Source organism: Macrobrachium nipponense, chromosome 7, assembly GCF_015104395.2.
Source record: "Macrobrachium nipponense isolate FS-2020 chromosome 7, ASM1510439v2, whole genome shotgun sequence".
Taxonomy (NCBI): domain Eukaryota; kingdom Metazoa; phylum Arthropoda; class Malacostraca; order Decapoda; family Palaemonidae; genus Macrobrachium; species Macrobrachium nipponense.
Window position 1 is genome coordinate 98,175,807 of NC_061109.1, and position 22,836 is coordinate 98,198,642.

Consider the following 22,836-nt stretch of genomic DNA (forward strand, 5'->3'; position numbering starts at 1 on the left):
TTTTGTATTAGTAGTCACTTCCACTCATCGGGTATTGTTGAATTTTGCGGGATTTTATTTTGATACTAATTCCGTTTTTAGTTCCCTACGTCTTGCAGATGTTTTCCTCAGCCAAATACTTGATGCTTATCTCTCTCTGTCTTGCTGCTATGAGACTTCAGGTGTATAACGCTCAAATTCTGTTTTATTTTACTTCTTTATAGTTTGGTTGGTCAATTATATCTCCGATCTTTAAAATGTTCTCTTTGTCTGCAAGTAAGCCTCTCTCGCTCTTCTGTATCTTTCTTCCCTTGTGCCCACATTTATATCGATATTCCGCTTCCTAATTTCATTTCCTCGCCCGTCTGTCTTTTTCCATTTCTCTCTCTCTCTCTCTCTCTCTCTCTCTCTCTCTCTCTCTCTCTCTCTCTCTCTCTCTGGATAGATACGTACCCCGAAGGACAATATCCATCTAATGAGCACCTGTCAAGAGGGATCTTTGTTGACACAATTAACATAGGGTAGTCAGTCCCCTTATACGTCAAGAAAAGAAAGTAGATATATGGTACGGCAATCATTTCCTTCGGAACCCAACCTGCCATATTTTCGGTTGACGCGTCTGTTGCTAATAGCTTCTCATTGCACACAGTAAATTTCTAAAAGCAAATTCTGAGTCACACTATTCTTATTCTTCAATAATGTCTTTATCTTTAAAAAGTTCTTCAATTCATTAAGATTATACATTTATTATTGTTTTTTACATCAGACTATTTTGCTCTCTATGTTTTGTTGTACATTTCCTAGTATTTCTCTCTCTCTCTCTGACTCTGCTCTCTCTCTCCTCTCTCTCTCTCTCTATCTTTCCTTCTCTTCCTCTCTTCTCTCTCTCTCTCTCGATATATATATATTATATATATAGATATATATATATAATATATTTATATTACATAGATATATGCATATAAAATATATATATATATATATTTAATTTATACATAAAATATATATATAGATATATATCTTGATATATATATACATACATACACAAGCACACACACATATATATATATATAGCCATTTACCCCAGTAGGATTATTTATCCATTACAGAAATTAACAATTAACCAATTGGTGGAAATGAGATGATATAAATTTCAAATACATAACCTGAATTTATCAGAAATTTGCACAGCAGATCCTATAAAGGTTTCCCAAGGTAGTGTGAATCTTTGTTAAATGATATTTATGGCATAATATTTCATATACTATATATATATATATATATACATATATATATATATATATATATATATACTATTATATTATATATAGATTCTTATATACTTATATATATAAATATATATATATATATATATATCGAGCTACAATGGTCCTTTAATATCTAATTCGCTCTACCTCGGAATTATATATTTTCATATATGCTTAAAAACCGAAGGGGAATTTTTTTTCTCGATAATAGACTTGCCTGGATCGGGGCGCGATCCCAGGATCCTTTCAAATCCAGGAACGTCAGTGAAGCTTTTACCTACTACACTACCGCGAGAGGTATATGAATCACGGAAAAAGTTGATATGACTTATATATATATATATATATATATATATATATATATATTATATATATATTATGTATATATATATATATATATATGTGTGTGTGTGTGTGTGTGTGTGTGTGTGTGTGTGTGTGTGTGTGTAAATGCAGGGCTTTTCCAGTATGCTAAACATTGTCTTGGTAAGTCAGCCGACATGAATCGTCAGATCAAGGTTGAGTGGTGATGAAAAAAAAGTCTACTTTTGGTTGTGGAACTGCGCCAAGCGCATTTTTTAAAGCAGGCAAATGACTTCAGTTATCACTATGAGGCTATGACAGACTCCAGAGACATATGCCGCTTGATATTCATTAAAATCTTTAGATGGTTGCAATGCTGTGGCAGTCACATTCGCAGTCTCCCTGACATAAACTGAATTCTCGCTGGACTGAGATAAGGCAGTGTTAAAAATTGTTCATATCCATTTCCAGGAACAAGAATATATGATAGAAAATACTGTCTTACTTAGAAGAAAAATTGTCACGGTGTAAAATAGAGTAAAGCCATCTCCCACATTTCTTCTTAATTGAAATGACGTGCTGAGGCAGAGATGAGTTTAGTATTGTCACAGGGAATTAAAAGAGTAACTAATAAATAGTATGAAATTATATTACTTAAGATAAAATCCCTCACTTCCCCCCCTCCAAATTAAAATAGTTTATAAAAATTGAATTTCCCAAAGGAGACCTAAAAATTATTGGTAAAAAAGATGCCTATTTTGAGAGAGAGAGAGAGAGAGAGAGAGAGAGGCAGAGAGGGAGGAGAGGGAGAGATAGAGACGAGAGAGAGAGAGAGAGAGAGAGAGAGAGAGAGAGAGAGAGAGAGAGAGAGGGAGGGTTGGTTGGGGGGAAAGGGGGGAGATAATGCTTTTGGTTTGGGGTCCACAAAACATGACAATCTTCTAGGACACCAGCAAAAACTAAGAAATCATAATAGCGAGGGATTCGAATGATAGTGATACTAAGATTTGGATCAGAGAAAGCAAGTTCCTGATAATTAAAAGGAGTGTGTTTTGCACTAACCTTAAGCAGGAACACAAACACCGTAGACTTATGGACATACGTACGTTGTACAGACTAAGATTAGCGCACTTACCTAGGATTGAAAACATGTATATTTGGACTTCAGACAGAATAACTTCTAGCGTAGATTCGGTGCTTGATTTCATCCATTAAATCGCCGTCTTTCATGTCAATAAAATTTAGATTTCTTTTGTTATCTAGATACAAGTACTGCATGCTGGTGAGAATGAGGTCACTGCAATATTTTAAAGATAATATTTAATTTCAGTAATTGCCGTTTTAATTTCCAATCGTAGACTTAACGCCCTCTCGCGTACGTTGTGTGGGCAATCCCTTTTTCTCTTGTCACTTCTCCATTATTCTTGAAGCGTTTTCGATTACGAGAATCTACCGTAATCTCGTATCATTGTCATTTAATATCTCACCTTCGCGCCCAATGCTTGGTTATTGTGCCTCCTGGAATGAATGAGAATCAGCTGGTAGTATCATCCAATTTTCTTCTCTGAGATACTGAAGGTCAGCTGTTAAAAGTCTCTTACTTTTCGTCCATAAAGAAAGTATGGGCGTCCCCCTTTCAATCACTGGGATTTCGTTAGTTTAGCAAAAAAAAAAATATAATATATATATATGTATATATATATATATATATTCCTATCCTGTTTTTGTACTATTATCGACCATGCAATATATAATAATTTCCACTTTATACCTTTTTCATTTGTTATTTTCAATATTTGCCTTTAGATTTTGCGGTAGTAATATCAGTGCTCTTAAACCGGCGACCCCTTATACAAATCGGAACCAGCTGGGAAGAAGAATATCAGTGCTCTTAAAGTAAGTTTTATATATTTTAAGGCATTTAGAGTGTGACGTGGTAAAAATTTAATTGTTTTATCAAGACCATCATATTTCTTTAATTAAAAGTTCTGTCACATATCTCCAGTATAAATGGAACTGAGAATCTCATTTCCGCAAAAGCGCCTCAGTGGCGTGGTCGATATGGTCTTGGCCTGTCACCTCAGTGGCAGCGAGTTCGATTCTCGGGCAACCCACTGAGGTGTGAGAGATGTGTATTTCTGGTGATAGAAGTTCACTCTCGACGTGGTTCGGAAGTCACGTAAAGCCGTTGGTCCCGTTGCGAATAACCACTGGTTCCATGCAACGTAAAAACACCATACAAACAAACAAACAAAACAAACAATCTCATTTCCGCAAAACTAATTTCAGTTAACAAGAGATCTACTAGAATTTTGGCTCCCTCCAAGGGAACACTACGTTTGCCTACTAAATCCACTGAGTTCTTAGATAAGATTTTTAACCAGTATGATTCTATGTTTCATATATACATGCATACACACATATATAAGTATATGTACACATATTTGATAGATAGATAGATAGATAGAAAGCAGTTTTCTGTAGAGGAAGGCGCTGTCTTGGAACCGTGGAATACGGTACTATGCTCTCGTCTGCCTTGGTAAGCCTCGGATATCTGGCCTTAACATTTTATATTGCTTTATCACCTGGGAGAACTGATATACTACAACTTTGCAGTAAAAAAAAAGGAAAAAGAAAGAAAAAACTAACCTATCTTTAATCAGCAAAGAAAACGACAGCAGTAATTTAAGTAAACATGTACACTACCAGTGCATTTTATAACAACAATAAAAATATAGTAAGTGTAAACAAGTTTCAAAAACTTATCCATTCACTGGAGGAGCTCAGATATTACGAAAGTGAGAGAAGATATTTGCTAGTTCATATTTTGCTTTCAAATTAGCTAAGCTAGCACCTTTCAAAAAGAAGAAAGAAAGAAAGAATGAAACAAAGGGGATGCACTGAAGGCAACAAATTCTAAGAATCTTTCATTTTGAACACATGAGGTCTGGTTATTTAAAATTTCCATTCCTAGACTTTGCTCTTTGTCCATTACTCCTGTCTTGTGCTAACGTGCGTTCTTGCTTTTAGACCTGCCCAAATTGCATTATGTTGTATTATGGCCAAAAACACGATCTGATAACGAAAACTAGCTTTAAAGCGTTGCAATATTTTTCAAGGAAAAAACTCGCGTATCACAAAATTACCCGCATTGCGAAATCAGTATTATTCTAGATCGTACTCATTTGCCCGAAATACTTGTTTTTTTCCTTTTTTTTTCACTTCCGTAACTGGGGTCATTTATTTCTTTGGTAAAAAACATATTTCCGAAGAAAAGAAGCCTTAGTAAATCTAAAACCCTCGTAAGATATCTCTCTTTATATTCTCTTAACGTCGCCGAGGATAACGCTTCGCACTAATTCCAGTGTATTGATACGTTGTTTCAAATCCTCTTGATGCAGTATTCATTTTTAATTCGCATACGATATTGTCATTTTTCCCTCTCGTGTAGAATAGTAAGTCATTATTTTCCTGATTTAATGATAGGTGCTAACATTTTGACATAAAAGACTTGTAAACTAAACTTGCTTTGGTTATCGGGAAAACTATTTTATTGAGTAACCTGCCTAACATTATCTAAGGGCTTCCAGTCCCCTAACCATGCTTGCATTGTTCGTTTGCTAATGATTGCTTTCGTTATGTCTTTAACTTTTTGTTCAAGAAATTAGATTTATACACAATTATTACTAAAGCGCCTACTAACTTTCTAGTTATTTTTTCCGTGAGAGAGAGAGAGAGAGAGAGAGAGAGAGAGAGAGAGAGAGAGAGAGAGAGAGAGAGCACAAACACAATAAAAACTCATGCATATTGATTTGATTTTTATAGTTTTCTTATATTCATATAAAAGACCACTAAACATACTCGTGTACGCGTCAAAAATATTCAAGCACAAACATATGCAAGCGCACACATACGTGCTTACATACATACAAACATACACACATACATACATAGATACAATCATACATACATGCATACAAACACAAACATTGTGTATATGCATGTATGCGAGTAAGACCTCAAAACAATCTTTTCTTGTCATGTGTTTTTAAAGCAATGAAAATATACTTTGATAATGCAGATTTCTTTCCTAAAAATTCGCTGTGAATCGTTGTCATATGTCTAGAAGATAAGGACTAATATGGCGTAACCATTATTTTTCCGTTAGGGCTTTGAGGAGGCTTTGATGTCTAGACTCTGGAACCGGTTTTCCGCCTCACAAAAAGGCGATAAAAAAAGCAGTAGACAAATTAGCACCTCAAAACACCAGATGGGGCGTAAATACGCGGAATATGTACTTAAATCCAACGGTGAACATAGAGGCTATTGGGTTATGGATTGTGGGGTGGGGATGCCGGGGGGGGGGGGGGGGTGGGGGGGGGGGTGGGGGGGGGGGGGGGGGGGGGGTAAATAAACCCAGGACGCATCCTCGAGGGAAATGCGGAAACGATGAGGGGAAAAGGAACGATCCATTCATCAAAGCCGTACTTCGCAAGAAGTGGATCATTTCGGGGAAGAAGTGCGGAGCGAGGAAATCTCTCTTGGATCTAGTATCCTATAGAGCTCTTGCCCTTTTGATGTAATCTCGTGATATTTTGGTTGATTCCCTGCTCAGAGAAATGGAACCAACCTTGGGACTCTTTTCGAAGTTTTATCTTTGATATATCATTTTTCCTGATGACTAGTATGGTCCGTTTCTGGGGATCACGTCATTCCAGAAATTGTTCGGTCAATAGGTCGCTTTTACAAATGATGTCATTCAAAATAAACAGTTAAGTAAAAGTGGGAAATGCGTATAGGCGACTCTGTCTCACCTTCCGTTCATGTTAACTTAAGTCATTTGTTTTATGCTGAATCTCTTCGTCGGATTTTTTAGTATGTGGTCTTTAATTTGATTATATTAGGAGGTAATTTAGGGAAATGTTATCTTATGTGAAACGGATACAGTTTTTCAAATCCGCCGCATGGGTGGGCACCAATTTTCATATTAGACACACACAAGCACATATGTGTGTGTATATATATATATATATATATATATATATATATATATATATTATAATTTTTTTTATATACATATATATATATATATATATATGCATTCAAGCTATAAATGTCCCCCCCTTTAATATCAAATTTCGCTCTACCTCGGAATTAATATATTTTCATATATGTTAACCGAAGGAGAATTTTTTAGTTAATAATAATTTCGCCCTTTCGTGGATTGGAACCAGAGCCCAGAGGAGAATTCCCCTTTGGTTAGCATTTATGAAAATATATTAATTCCAAGATAGAGCGATTATGTGATAAAAATTCATATATACGTATGTATGTGTATAGTATATATACATATATATCTATATATATATATATATATATATATATATATATATATCTATATATATATATATATATATATACATATACTGTTTTATACTATTTAAGTAGAAATTATAAAATGGACAGCAATCGCCTGTTCTATCAGGAAATACCGAATCCATTATTATTATCGTTAAAATTATTGTTTATATTATTGTTATTGATGTATTTTTCTCAAAGTTGTATTATTATTGATGTATGATAGATTATTTATTTATCCCCCTATTTTTATATCTCATTTATTTTATTATCATCTAAATCATTAATATTATTATTTTGTCATTATTTTTCATGGAAGCGTTGTAGGAGCCACTGTGCAGGTCCCCCAAAGCCCCCTGGATCCGCTAGTGGCTTATATACATGTTATCTAAAGTAACTTATTGGAAATAATGGAAAATCACATGATAAAAGTTTATATGACACAACTTATTTATATATTTCTTAAAGACCGCATTGCTTAAAATGCAAAAGAAAACTAATTCCTATGAACTATGCACAGGTACGCAGTGGCTAGACATTACAAAATAATGGAAATTTCAGAATGACAAGAATGATTAGATTCTCCAGATGTTATCAGTTCCCTTCAGGGACTTTTGCGTCTCTGTCAAGAGTTGTTGTAAACCAATTCATCAGATTCTGAGTACCGGAAGTTTTGCCTTCCATGGTAATATTATTCCTTCTAGTAATTCATCGGAAGTTAAGTTGTATTTCTTGATTTTGGAATGAAGTTTTAGATAGAAGTTTGAAAATGCCCATTTCGTCCTTGCAAAATTAACAGAGTCCATTAATTGTGGAACTACTTACCAAATTATTATTTCACTTCACTCGCTTCACTCGGGGAATTTATGCTTTCCCTATTAATCTTACTGAGCGTAATTATATTCTCTGGAAAAAGACTCTGGGATAAATTAATGGAAGCTTAATATTGCTAATTATCTTCTTGAGGCAGCACTGTAGAGGTCCCAGAATAATCTTGGGTTCAGTTGGGTTAATAAGCTGTGCTGGAAATAAAGTCTCTCAGAAACAGGAAAGACAAATAAATCATCGCTGGGTAATCCATCCCGTCCAGTCAGTCAGTTGGCGTTGGAGTGAATTACTTGACATCATTTTGCATCCTTATTTCTTTTAGCAGATATTTATCAATAGCAGAGAGCAATATTAAAGAAACAAAATGTTCAAGTAAAAAATCCCAGGTCAGTTGAAATGCTCAGTTTTTATAATATATTCTACGGCAATAAGGTGACAAAAGAGCTCTGTTATCAATCTTGGGTCTTTAGGCAGAGCGTCTAAATTCACTAACTGAATTTAGATAACCCAAATACTGGTAAACAATGTCTTCACGGGTCGGAGAAGTAGCCAACCGAAGACCCACTGAAGGGGAACAGCCAATAAAACAGTTTTGCAGGGTATAACGTAAAACTAGAAACGGGGAGACGAAGAAGCCCTAAAAAAATGATCTAGGAAAAAGAACGTTTCTGCCGCATATGTACTAGATATAGCAAAAAAAAAAAAAAATGTCCAAGTTATATTTATAATAAGAACGACCGCACGGCTGACTGCGAGAATAAACCAGCCGCTACTCCGGATATTTTCAAGAGGCGGAGTGTCGCATGTAAACCCTTTTAATATTAGCCAGACAAGTCGTTATGACTATCAGCCGCCTTTCCAAACGACATCTTGGCCAGTTACCGGAGGAGGAAATCTATAATCGCTATAGAACGGCGCACCAAGGAACCCTCAATGACTCTGCTCAGTTACAGTCCGTAAAAAATCTCCGTTACAGTTGCTGTATCCACGCTGCACGGGAAGAGGTTTAGAAAGCAGACAGAGCGGCCAGTCGGAGGAGATATTGATCTAACAGTCTATTTTTTTTTTTTTTTTACCACGTTTTAGTTTTCTGTAGAAGGGAACTATTGAGATGGCTTTGTCTGTCCGTCCGCACTTTTCCAGTCCGCCCTCAGACCTTAAAAACTACTGAGGCTAGAGGGCTGCAAATTGCTCTTTTGACCATCCACCCTCCAATCATCAAATATACCAAATTGTAGCCCTCTAACCTCAGTAGTTTTGATTTTATTTAGGGTTAAATTTAGCCATGATAGTGCCTGATACAGGTGCCTTGGCTAAAAGTTTCATGGGCCGCGACTGAGAGTTTACATAGACCGTGGCTGAGCGTTTCATGCAACATTATGAGCTGCCCAGAAAACTTCGGCGCATTTTTTACCTGTTTTCCATTGGTACAGCTTAACAAAGCCACATACATTCTTCGTTTCCGTGCAGAGGACAGGAAGAGATAACACTTCCTAAGACTAAAAAGAGTTGAACTCTGTATATTTTCCGTTATGAATATTAGGATTTCGATATATGAACTGCCACTATAGAAGAACAAAGTCATAAGAGAGATAGAAAACTAAAAAAAAACAACTTAGTGCAACAACAAATGATAACACTAATAATGATAGTAAGTGACGTTTCTAAAATCACCGTAGTTTCATAGAAAGATGATTGAATTCAAGTTTTATTTATGTCAGCTTTCTCATTCACGGTTATATTTATTATATGACCCAAAGTCAGATCTTGCCAAAATTAGGTAAGGGTGGAAATTGAGACAAATGCGACAAATGAAATGGGAATCGGGTAAATATTCTCTAGTACAGGTACGTAGTATTCAACAATGCTTTGGTCTGTCATCTGTGGAAGGAAAGTTGAGCTACAATTAATAAACAAAATTGGCTATATACCATGAGCCTCTTTTCTTCTCAACTTGTTCGCACTTCAACTGTGTGCCTATGCATGACTCATCAGACTCTTTTCCTTACTATAGCCTCTTTCCCAAGTACATATACTACTCAAAACTATTGTTCCATGAACATCGCGGCGTCTTCACAACAGCCAAGGTCTTCCTAACCTCATTTTCACAAACGTCGCCTTTCTCATCCGTTTCAGGATCCTCATTCCGACCAGCAATTCAGTCCCTTGATTATAATTATAGTCCCTTTTCTTGAAAATTATACCTTACAATTTTCGGAAAAAGAGGTTCATGTGAGAATAACTAATCTTCGGAAGAAGTTAAGAAAACAAAATGTCTCTCACTGAAGAGGAGCGACCAAAGTCGGTAGATGGGTAAAAACGAAAGGCATCTTTAGAACTTGTTAATGAGATCATTTTACATTAGAAATTCTAGGTGGGATTTGGAAGGTGATACGATCTGAAGTCCGGGGAACTTTCCACACGAGACTAATTATGGTTCTGACACTTTTAGCAGAAAACACGAGGCAGACATAATGTGAGTTAAACTAAAACAGACAATAATTTACCATATTTCAGATGATACTTGTAAGGATTTATGATCACATTAGATGCATGCGAAGGGATCGTATCATCTTAATTAAAGAGGCACTATGCAATTTGTCAATGACTATATTGCAGACATATCAGCAAATGAATTTTTGCTTCATTGCCTGCCAAATTGACTAATGCATTGAAATACATACACATTCTATATATATATATATATATATATATATATATATATATATATATATATATATATATATATCGAGCTACAATGTCCTTTAATATCTAATTCGCTCTACCTCGGAATTAATATATTTTCATATATGCTTAACCGAGGGGGAATTTTTTCTCGATAATAGACTTGCCTGGACCAGGGCGCGAACCCATGGATCCTTTCAAATCCAGGAACGTCAGTGAAGCTTTTACCTACTACACCACCGCGACTTATATATATATATATATATATATATATATATATATATATATATAAATACATATATATATATATATATAGTATTATATTATAACATATGAATATATATATATAGATATATATATCTATATATATAAATACGACATATATATATATGTGAATATATATCATATATATATAAACCTATATAATATGTATATATATAATTCACACACACACATATATATATAGTATGATATATACGTATGTATATATAGATATAAATCTGCTATTTCTCCTATTTTGGTGACAGCATAGAAAATAATGTAATAACCACTGTCTCATCCATCTTTTCACTGAGAAGTTCAGAGGACATTATTATTATCATCGCAACAGCATGTTATTACAATTATATCTATCTATCTCTGTTTGTCTGTTTATATATATATATATATATATATATATATATATATATAGATATATATATATATATATATATATATATATATACACTATATAATATACATACACACATATATATATATATATATATATGTATATATATATATATATGTATGCGTGTGTGTACACATACAGTAAAGGTGCGTTCGTGCTGTGTGTATGTATACATTCATTATTGGTTTTTATACATGTGTATAAATGTGCGTATTAATATATACATATGTATATTATATATATATATATGTATATATAATGTGTGTGTGTGCGTGTATTTGTGTGTGTGTGCATGTATGTATGCTATTATTGGATATATTAAAAGCCATCCCCTTTTTTAATCATTGCGTTTGTTCTTGGTCTCCTTAGGATTATGCAAGGTTGGATATTCTTTAAGGATCCAGTATTCTGGAATGCGGAAAGATCGAAGGCTCTCCTTCACTCCGTTCCGATAGTAAGTTCGCCTTTGAGGTCTGCCTTTTTGCTGAGTATGCTAACATAATGTTGCTGATGGTGGAACATTTATAATGCCTAACACTAATCCTTCATCTTTTGTCGCTTCCTTCTAGCGTATATATATATAACATCTTAACCCGAAACTCGATTTTAACTCCTCTCGCAAAATTGGAAGATTGTCAACTACTTCTTGCCACTAACAGGATTTTGTATTATTTGTTTAGAAATGTTCGCAAACTTTCACCCTTCCTTGTGAGAACATTGAATGAAAAACAAGTATTGAAGTCGATTTGTTAATTATCAGTATGAAAGCTTTCGTGAGGTTTCGCGTAGTGTATGTTGAAAATAAGTCGGATGAAAGGTCATGTTAAGATACCCGGACTTGGCAATTTAGGCTGGTAAAGGTGGAAAATTTGGAGTTGACTGGTCTAGCAGAATGAGTGAGAGAGGTTGGTCGATCAAAAGACCGTATAATTCGGGATGACGGAGGCGGAAGTGTAGGGATAAGTGCGTAGCAGGAAGTTCATATGATTTGCGAATTAGTGCAAGGTAGGAAAGCCTGCAAGATACTAATATATGCGCATGTGTTAGATATTTTCTCGTGCTAAATGGTCAGTTAGATTATGAAAGGTGCATGTTATTTGCCGAGTACTCTTTCTAAGGTAAGCAGACTATTACGTAATATAATAAATGATACGTGATTGATTCTTTATCTAAAAGGATGAAGCTGAAAGATGATATTAGTATATTTATTTACTGAATATCAGAGGATCAAATCTGGTTCGTTTAGAATGGCTTCACTACCGACGACGTCATCTTCCAGAACTAAGAAAGTCTCCTCGTGTCTATCATTGGAATTTCATAACGGCTCTAATTTAATTCATTCGCATTGGCATGACAATGCAGACAAAATACTTCTAAGTATCTTCAACACCAAAGAAAATGCTGTAGTGGTCAGTACCATTTTAGATAACGTCCTTCAAAGCAGAGGCATTAAATTCTCCATTCATGAAAACTGAAATTTTCATATAGTAGATGTAGCAATCTATGATGTGCAACGTGTTTGGTAACAGAATTTCATGAAGTAACTCTATACACACTAAAAGGCTTAAATTTTAGACAACGACGTGATTTTCATCAAGTTATCTTTATGTCAGGCATTCATAACAACGGCAATTCATAACGATAGCAATTTGTATCGGAGAAAATGAGAGATGAAAAAGTTAATGGGTTCATTTGCTCCGTTCAGTATTCCAACCAAATAAAAGAAATTCAAGGCTGTTGTTTCTGAACAAAAGAAACACTTTTTTCCCACTTCATCTGTATTTGGCATAGCAGCGTTTTTCTGGAGCAGAAATTCTCCGGTATTTGAGAATCATTGTTGATAATTGTTGAGGAAGTTTGACGTACGGATACTGAGAATTAAAAAGAGATGGAAAATCCAGTTGTTGCCCAAGCGATAGTCTTTCCTCTTTGGAAAAAACAGACTCCGTGGAGCTGAAGTGGTTTGGTGGAGGAGAAACTGAGGCATAATTTGATGGTTATATTTCTGAGGCGAATTGTCAGGAAAAGAGGCTCCTTTCATTTGACAAAAGAGGGGAACGAAATTGTGAGGAATTACTGAATATTAGTATTTCTCAAGAGTGAGTTGCCACTTGAAAGTAAAGTCTAAGATAATGGATAAATTTACTTAAGCACTTATGTATAGCAATCAGTGCGAATTACTTTTTAATCTTTATTTATATTAAAAATGTAGGTATGCATGTACATGTAACTTATACATATTTACGTAAGAACTTAAAGTCACGCTCCTCGTATTTTGATGAGGAAGGATTTCATGCAAACTGTATCAATAAAATCAATCATATTTCGAATGGAAACACTACTGCCCTCTTTCAGATATTTATGAAATTATGATAAAAGCACACGTAGAAGAAAAAAAGTGACCTTTAAAACTGAAAACTTACACGAACACATACATACGTACATGAATGCACACACACACACACACACACACACACACACACACACACACACACATATATAATAATAATAATAATAATAATAATAATAATAATAATAATAATAATAATAATAATAATAATAATAAATCGGGCAGCGATGAGAACAGATAATTTTTTATCTCTCTGCTTAGTTTGTTATTTTACTTTAACTTGCCAAGAGCGAAAATCCTACAGTTATTATATATATTTCTATATATGTAAATGTAGTATACACACACACACACACACACACACACACACACACACACAATATTATATATATATATATATATATATATATATACATATCCATATATATATATATATATATATATATATATATATATATATATATATATATATAGTATATACATAAATTTTGTCACTTATGCTTGAGTGACTTACACTCAGATATATATGAAGCCACAAATATCGTTTGATATCCATATTATAACTCATATGTGCTTCTGCACCGGCCAGGATTCGAACCATGGTCTGGTTTAATGACAATGATAAGACGGTGACTTTGACCACCCGATTATATATATATATATATATATATATATATATATATATATGTATGTATATATATATACACACACACAGACATATATATATATATATATATATATATATATATATCTATATATATACACACATATACATACACATACACACACACACACACACACACACACACACACATATATATATATATATTATATATATATATATATATATATATATTTTCTCTGAGGAGACTGATCAGCCGGATCAGCACTGATAAGATACTTTAAGAAGCACGTCACCCGAATCTCCGGTCAGGTCTTTACGAGGAAGATTTATTAAGGCCGGTGGGCGATCGTTCAGTGAGGTAAATCTATATCAGCTTGAAAGTCTGCCAGAGGTTGATGGAATTTTCTATTTTATTCCTTGAAATTTTCCTGTCGCTAAATTTTCCGTAATCTTAAACTGTTCACTGGATGCAACGTCTTCCTTTTGTATCATTAACTTGAAGCTGATTTTGATAGATAGAAACCGCTTCTGGTCTTTTCAGCTTCGTGAAAAATATATTGGGGTCTTCTTTGTCGAGTGAGGCCGCACATTTTGACTTTGCTGTGCTTTTTTCTTTCAGGTCATGGGGCGAAATATTATTCATAAGTTCGAACAAAAGTGTAAAACAAGAGCGTTACGAAAAGTTAGGTCTTTTAACTTAATGTAAGATTTTAATCGTCAGTAACCATCAGAGACTGGTGTTTGCTGAAACAGACCAGCAATTTTAGATATGCAGAGCACAACTGAGTGAATCATTGCCAATGTCTACCTTTTAAAACCCCGCTATCATTTCTGCTTGAAGAAGACGATTAATGAGCTCAATCGTAATACCAAGACATTGTCCAGGATCAGTAAAGGCAAGTAAAGTAGACATATGGCTCTTGCAGTTTAGGCCAGTTTGCACTGTTACTGTTTCAGGGAGAGTTTACAAGTTTACCAGCATTTGTGGAATGTCCTGACGAATATATATAAAACTCCTTACCTGTGAGTTATGAGGCGTTAATAACACATATGACTCTTTGGGCATGACGTTACTGGGTTACAGAGACATGGGCCTATAAGAAATGTTCGTACATCAGAAACTTAATCTCCTCTTATTTAGCCTTAAGACCTAGACAAATTCATTTGGAGAACCAGTATTAAAGTCATTATTTTTCAAATATTATTTGTCAGATTTATTTACATTAGATGCCCCAGTCTCATTGTATCCTTTAGACTAGAAATATGGCCACGTTATTTTTGGCTTTTCATTACTTTTCTTGACATCGTTCTGAGCAATTTGTTAATGGGGATGGGGAGCTTGACAGTGACTTCCTCTAGGTTTAGCTCAGTTGAAGTCATCTGCACTTGCAGTTACTTTTTTCTGAGTTTGGAGAGACTAACTAGAATGAGGCAGCTATTCTCTGACTGGTGCATTTAATAGATCTCCACTGGAGGATTCTTCCGTCCCTTTAAGCAGAGAAATTGACTGACATAGTGAATAACTAATTGTAGTACTCGGGTAAGCTTCTATACCAGAAAGGATTAGGCTTGCTTCGAAGGGGCCTAGGGTTAATTTGAGCCCCAGCACTCAATGGCCTGGGATAATAGAGGTTTATCTTCCTTAGACAATGTGCATTCGCTCCGTATGTCCTGTGAGTAGACTTTGGTGATGTAATAGATGTACTATGATTTCAGTTTGCTTCGCAGGCATGCTTTCTGGGATGCCCTGCTTCTATATGTTCAGTAAGTGATTTGTAAACAGCTTGTGGTTCACACTGCAGTTTAAAAGATTTGGAAAAGAAGGGCATTTATCGTGTTCAGGCGATTAGCAAGTGCTATACCTTGTGTCGTGTTCTGATACTTAATGGAAAAATATAAATACGTGCATATATAAAAAAATATATGTAGGCACTCACATACAGACACACACACACACATATATATATATGTATGTATGTATGTATGTATGTATGTATGTATGTATGTATGTATGTAAATGTGTGTGTGTCCGTGCCCCATGAATTAATATTTTAATTTCTCAAAGAAGAACTATGCAGCATTCACAAATTTATATGAAAAAGGATTGCATTAGATTGTATATATATTTAGATAAAGGACATGGTTCGTACGTCAAAGTCGACTATTGAAGCCTATATTTACCATTTCTAATTATCAATAACAGCATTGGTGGATGAGGGGTTTTCGCATATTCAGAAAATAACTGATAGGAATTGAATAAAACCAGTTCAGTGATAAAGAAATGTCCCGGACCAATATTCTTCTGTTTATTCCTCCCGAAGATATCTTAGAACTAAAGAAAGAAAGGTTTCAGATTACCTCTAGCGCTTGTATTATTTGTTCTTCATTTGGTAAGAAATTACTGTCATTATTTTTCTTTCAGAGGATGTTATTACACATTCCTATGAAACATTGTTCAGTAACTGAGTCCCTCATTAACATGTGAAAGGCACCTTTGCATTTTAGATGCATTTATGTAAATTGCTTCAGTCAGGACTGACAGCTTCCGAAAAATTGCTTTCACTATGCATAATGCTTTTCCCCTATAAAAGAGCAACACATTAGGCAATAAAGGCTCGAGTGTCCTACCGTTTAATGCTCAAACAATTTTCAAAAGCTCAACTGTAAATCTAATTATGATCTATCACCCAGGAATAAAAGCTGGTAATTAAAATGATTGTTTTTATCCTGGTCCCAAGCAATATGGTTATGAGACATCTCCCTTAGGCTAATGATAAATTTATCTATTAATTTGCTATTGCAATGACCACCTTGACTTTTATATTTTAAAACCATCACGGATAAAAAGATTCATTTAACTTATTCCTAGCTACAACACCCTCTCTTGAAAAATGATTCGACTTCTCTTGTGGTTTTCAGCATGACGCTTAAAACACATTTCCCTGATCCTGAAGGCAGATTTTATTCACATTTTCTTATATTCATTAACGAAAGTCTCGCACGTGATCTCCTCAGGGTGATGCAAGGATGGCTCTTCTACAACGCAGCTTGGTTCTGGCAAAAACCAGAAGCTGAAGCGCTCTTGACGTCAGTGCCCATTGTAAGTATGTACTACTTCCTGCACGCTCACTCACGCGTAAACTCACATACGTACATACATACGTACATGCATACACATTCACACATACAACAGAGACCGTCATTGTTACGGTTATTTCTCTGCTTCGATAACGTTAGAAAGTTACAAAATTCTCTCACGCATTGAAAACTGATTATGCGAGAGAGGAAAAGCTTCTCTGGATAATGAGGGCTTAGGTTATATCTGTTCTTTAAAAGAGTATTTAAGATAGGTCCATAACTGGTAGCTAAATCCAGATAGCTATTGAAATGACCACCAGTGGAAACCACCTAAATGGCGTCCATTCTATTGTTCTTTTCTTTGTCATGAGATTTTACTGTTAATGACATGACAAGGCAATGCCACACACACACACACACATATATATATATATATATATATATATATATTATATATATATATATATATATATGTATATATATATATATATTATATATATGTATATATTCATATATATATATTATATATGTATATATATATATATATATATATATATATATATGTGTGTGTGTGTGTATGTGTGTGTGTGTGTGTGTGTATTCCGAAAACTGTCTTTTATCCCTTCATTACATGATTCCTACAAATTTCTCATACTTATCAACACTACCAGTTTTCTTGAATTAATATCAGGTCAACATTGCTTAGTTTTGAAGAGAAATTCAATTTGGTCATCTTTCTCTTTCGACAGTTCTTATGCTTTTGATAAGTTTGATGATTTCTTTAAAGAATGTCCAAATTTTGGTGGATACATTAAGGCAGATCATATAGGTCTCAAAATCTAACGTCTAAACTTCAGGTTTCTTGCAGTATATCCTCCAGTACTTTCCACAAACTTAAGAAAAAGAGTCCCTATCAACAACAGTACATTTATTAGTATGAAGATAATTTGTTCGATCTTCATAAAGATGACGGGAGCGCCAGGTTTCGCAGGAACGAAAAGCTTTAGACAAAAATGTCCCACTATATTAAAAAGATTAGAACCCAGGTGACTAGGAAAATCCTTAAAATACACCTGTGCTGATTCATGCACCTGTATAGTATGTATGCAGATATACTCGTGTATGTATAACAATATCGTCATGTTTTAAGTATGTGTGCTTTATTGTAGAGACTCATTAGTTGAATTAGAGTGTACTTACTATACAAAAATATTATTCTTAGCATAATTTTTGGCGATTATGGTTATTATACAGCAATAGCGGAAAGTCATTGGATTCTATATCCTAAATCAGGCAGATTCGTGAATGAATGCGCAATATCCACCCTGAGACTGAATGAATTGCCTTTATAATCGTCTGAAAAGAAAAAAACCGCTTCTGGAGAGAGTCTGAACACACAAAATGAGATAATGCTCGTAAAGCCTTATTACTAGACTCTGTGCCAGCCTTCACGCTGCTGCTCGTTCCCTTCGTAAAAAAATAACACATCTGTATCTATTTGTAGGATTTGATCAGCAGAATCAATTCCAGTCAGAAAATACACATCAGCACTGTCATATCTCTTTTTTATGTATTCTGGTTTATAGATTTTATTTGATAAATAAAATATGATATACCTATGAAGCTAAAATCCGATATCTCATCGCTTATTTGATTACATTTTTGTCTTTAAATACTACTGCATTTCGAAACTATATTTACATGAATATCGGCTCTAATTATCTCGCTGAATTTGCCCAATTCTCTCGCTCTCTTCACAAAACTTTGCGTAATTCCCTCTCCATTCAGTTAGTATAAATCTCTCCTGCTGAAATGTCTCATGTTCTTATGAAAGATCTGTGTAAATACTTCTCCACTAGATTTGTGAGTTCCCCCGAAAATTTCTTGCTTGAAAATTCGGCACATATTCCCTGATGTAACTTGTACCAGTTTTACTATATACGTTATATATATATATATATAAATATATATATATATATATATATATATATATATATATATATATATATATATATATATATATATATATATATATATATATATGTGGGGAACCTTTTGCTTAAAAGATTATGTAATTATCTTTTTTTCGCTAAATATTTGAAATCCAGTCCACATAAGATATATGTATATTTTTTCCATAGTAGCTTTGTAATGATCTGATAGTGCAATTATCACCTGAAAATTAATGCAATTGTTCCTTATTAAATATTTTTGCTGCTTTGTTCCTAAGTAAATTATAATTTTTCTCCAAATTAAAATTTGAATCGGCTCTTTATGAAGTATTCCTAAATCAGCCTTATGTAATTCATACAATTTTGTGTAATTTCTTAGCATTAAATCCGTAAAATTCTCTCTCGAACTGACCACTTCAGAGAAAAATAATAATGTTGTATAATTAGTAAAGAACTTGCATGGATACATCTAAATTACATGCATAGTACGCTTCCGTCTCGTTGTCTAGCCATATGCAATGTGCATGCTGCATAAAGGTAAATAAAAAAGGCAAATAAGCACTCTGCTAAATCTATATAAACTTCGACTTATAAATGTAAAATTCATCAATTAACCATTAATGATGCAAGAACAATAGGGTATTCTGTAATACCTAGATGATTTACGCATGAATATGTCAGAAGTTTGTATTATGTTTACACACTGCTTCCCACAGAATTCAGACGCGAGATGCCAGGAGGGTGGCATTTCACGTTCCCCGTTCACCAGGTTGACGAACATAGAACTTAATTAATACACATGAATTATGACGATTTCCACCATTCCGCGGTGTTCTGCGATGATTAACGAACGCATTCAGATTACGTATAGGTGCCCATAAAATCTGTACAATTTCCACCCGTTTTGTTTTGTTTCCCGCAAGGTCCCCACACAAAAGGTGAGAGGAGCAGCATTCCACGCCCCCCCATCCCCCAGAGAGTTACGCTCGGTCTCAGTGGTCTTCCACCTCGTTCTTCTGTTGCAGGGTCGTATGTTGGTACTCGACCTGGCCTCCGAAATGGCGCCACAGTATTCACGACTGGAGTCGTACTTCGGTCAGCCTTTCATTTTCTGCATGTTGCACGACTACGGGGGCGTCGATGGATTTTTCGGCAACGTTGACGGTCTGCTAAGCGTGAGTATCAGTCTCATGATGACAAATGTTGATGGGAGATGTAGATGCTTGTCTGCATTTGTGATGAGTTTTTTTTTTTTTTTTTACGATTTTTGTGCTTTTTGGGCTGTCTTTACTAATTAGGAATAGGAGAGCGTACATCATTTTATTTATTTATTTGTCTTTGTCTCCCTTTTTTATAGTTGGGATATTTTTGGTAATATATGCAGTGAATGTATAAATTATTGGTATGTTTCGCTTTATATGAAATATTCAACTCAAGCTTTTCTTTTTTATCCGATTTAAAAAATATCAACACAAATATAAATCATTAGCTACTGATAAGCCGTTCATTTCCCAAATGAACGCCTGAGCTAGAAAAAGAAGCAGCTGGTATTTTATTACAAATCTTATAGATATTCCAGGGATTATGATTCTAATTTTCGTTTTCAGCCGATTTATCAGCAGCTTCATTATAACCATGATTTGGTGCGTATCACATACTTTACTACGATGTCTTTGGACCATTTTTATTAAGAAGTCTTTGTACCATTTTTCAAATGTTCGTATTTTTTAGAATATTCTCATTTCTGGAACAAAGGCGCAAAGGTAGTTGTAAACAGTAATAATTTAGATCCTGGGATTCAAAACATGCAGCCGCTTGAGTACCTTGAATAGTTCGAAGTAAAAATGAAAGGGATTAAGAATACAATTACGAAGGAATAAGGTTGTGATAAGCAGAAAATACGAGATGAAATATTGTCAGGTGGATGAATATTCATTCGTCTGCTTCCTGGATTATGATTTGCCATTTCCCGTAATGAACGCATCAGTTTACATTAACGCGAATGTGGTATTTGTTAGATCTTGGTGAAATGAATTTTTTTTTCTTATGTAATAAATTATGTTAGCAAATATTAACGACAATTCATCTCGTATAGAGTCAAATTAAATGCGAATGAAGACTTTGCATCCCTGCCGGTTAAAATATACAGGCTGTATTAATCCTGCGATACAAAATCCCATTACGAGTGATTAGCATATATAAATCTCGGAAGTTTTCAAACCTTAATCGGACGGATACTCCATCAATTACCAAATTTATAGAAGTTTATAGAAGTTGCAACAGCATGAGAACCCTCCTCTTGTAACAGAACCAATGGAGAAGGGAGCTTTTTCCCAGTCGGCCTGCGTCTTCGCTACTACTTATTGCAGCCATTATGAGAAAAGTTAGGGATTATATTGTAGGCGTTCACCAGACAATACAGAATAGCCGCTCATTCTAGTATTTCCAATTATCCAAACACATTCTTATGAAAGAACAAAAAGTTTGTCGAGCGTAGTTTACGTAAGTGATAACTGCTTTCCATTTTCCTCTCTATTCCTCACTCTTTGATTGTGGGATACGAATGAAGCATGGAGGCGAGACAAGCTGCCATGCTATACTCAAGTTTAACGAAAATTTATCTGATACAGAGAAAATTATTCAATAGAATTATTCCACCGATCATATGCTAACGAACTGTTATGGTTTAGGTCCTTGGCTCCTCGCTGGGAGAAATCTGTTCGGTAATTATTTCACGTTTTTGTTTTTCTAACGCTCCAGCTATCATGGTCTTAGTTTCTCGAGAGAACTCCCAAGAATGTATAAGGTAAAAGATATGTTCCGTTTCCTCGGAAGGCCCTGAAATGGTTGGTAGGTAGAAACGAGATGATTTTTGCCTTTTGATGTGTCATAAAATGTTATATAGAATATTTTTGTTCTAATTTATAGCATTTTGTCAGTGCACTTTCCTGCTGTTTATAGTTGATCTGCCAAACAAAAGTCTGTATTCCAATTTTTGTTCGAAAAGAGAATCACTTCTCTCTGTCTGCCATTTCCATGACAAATTTACGCACCTTGGAAAATCTGATAATTTTTTGTTTGTTTGACCGACTCTTGTCATCTTTTGTCTAGTTGTATTATGACGACAACTTTTGCTCTGGTGAGCAACGAATGGATTTTTCAGTGATATTAAGATTTATTTTTACGCTTGCTAAATGAACAAATATAATTGCTATTAACAGAAGACGGATGGTTTGGGGAAGAAATATTGCATGGAAAATGCTCACATATAAGACATTTATTGTCTTTAATATCCCTGATGGATGGTTGTGACTTTAAAAAAAAAAGTGTATGTGACGTTAATGGATTTATTTCTTACTCAAAATAAATAAAGTTAGCACCTTCCATTAAGATAGGCTACATGTTTTCATGAAGCTGTCTTGAACCTTATCTTTTCGCCAGGGTGGTTTAAAGTGATCATACTCTCTCATAAAAATGGAAATGATGGCACTTTATCGTCGGACGATATTCTGCCTGGCCATCTTATGCAAGCTGCCATTTACCAGGAAGGTTCTGTGTCTTCTATTCTTCCCAAGCTCCGTGAATAACGAATTCTCAAAAGGACCCCATACACCGAACGATTGTATGAACGATTGTCTGAACGATTGTCGTTATCGACAAACACACACACTATTCAGACAGTACGCAGCACGATCTCCGCACCGATTTCTGTCTAGGCAAAGATTTTGTCTCGGGAAGAC

General features: G+C 34.7%; 1 protein-coding gene across 3 annotated transcripts in view; it reads left to right on the top strand.

Moving 5' to 3' along the window:
- The window catches only part of LOC135217328 (alpha-N-acetylglucosaminidase-like), a 266,886-nt gene that overhangs the window by 112,212 nt on the left and 131,838 nt on the right, over window positions 1-22,836 (top strand). For all 3 annotated transcript variants that reach the window (XM_064253128.1, XM_064253129.1, XM_064253130.1), the window contains exons 10-11: window positions 17,082-17,166; window positions 20,122-20,271. In XM_064253128.1, coding sequence (XP_064109198.1) covers window positions 17,082-17,166; window positions 20,122-20,271 — 235 coding nt within the window. The remainder of the gene's footprint in view (window positions 1-17,081; window positions 17,167-20,121; window positions 20,272-22,836) is intronic.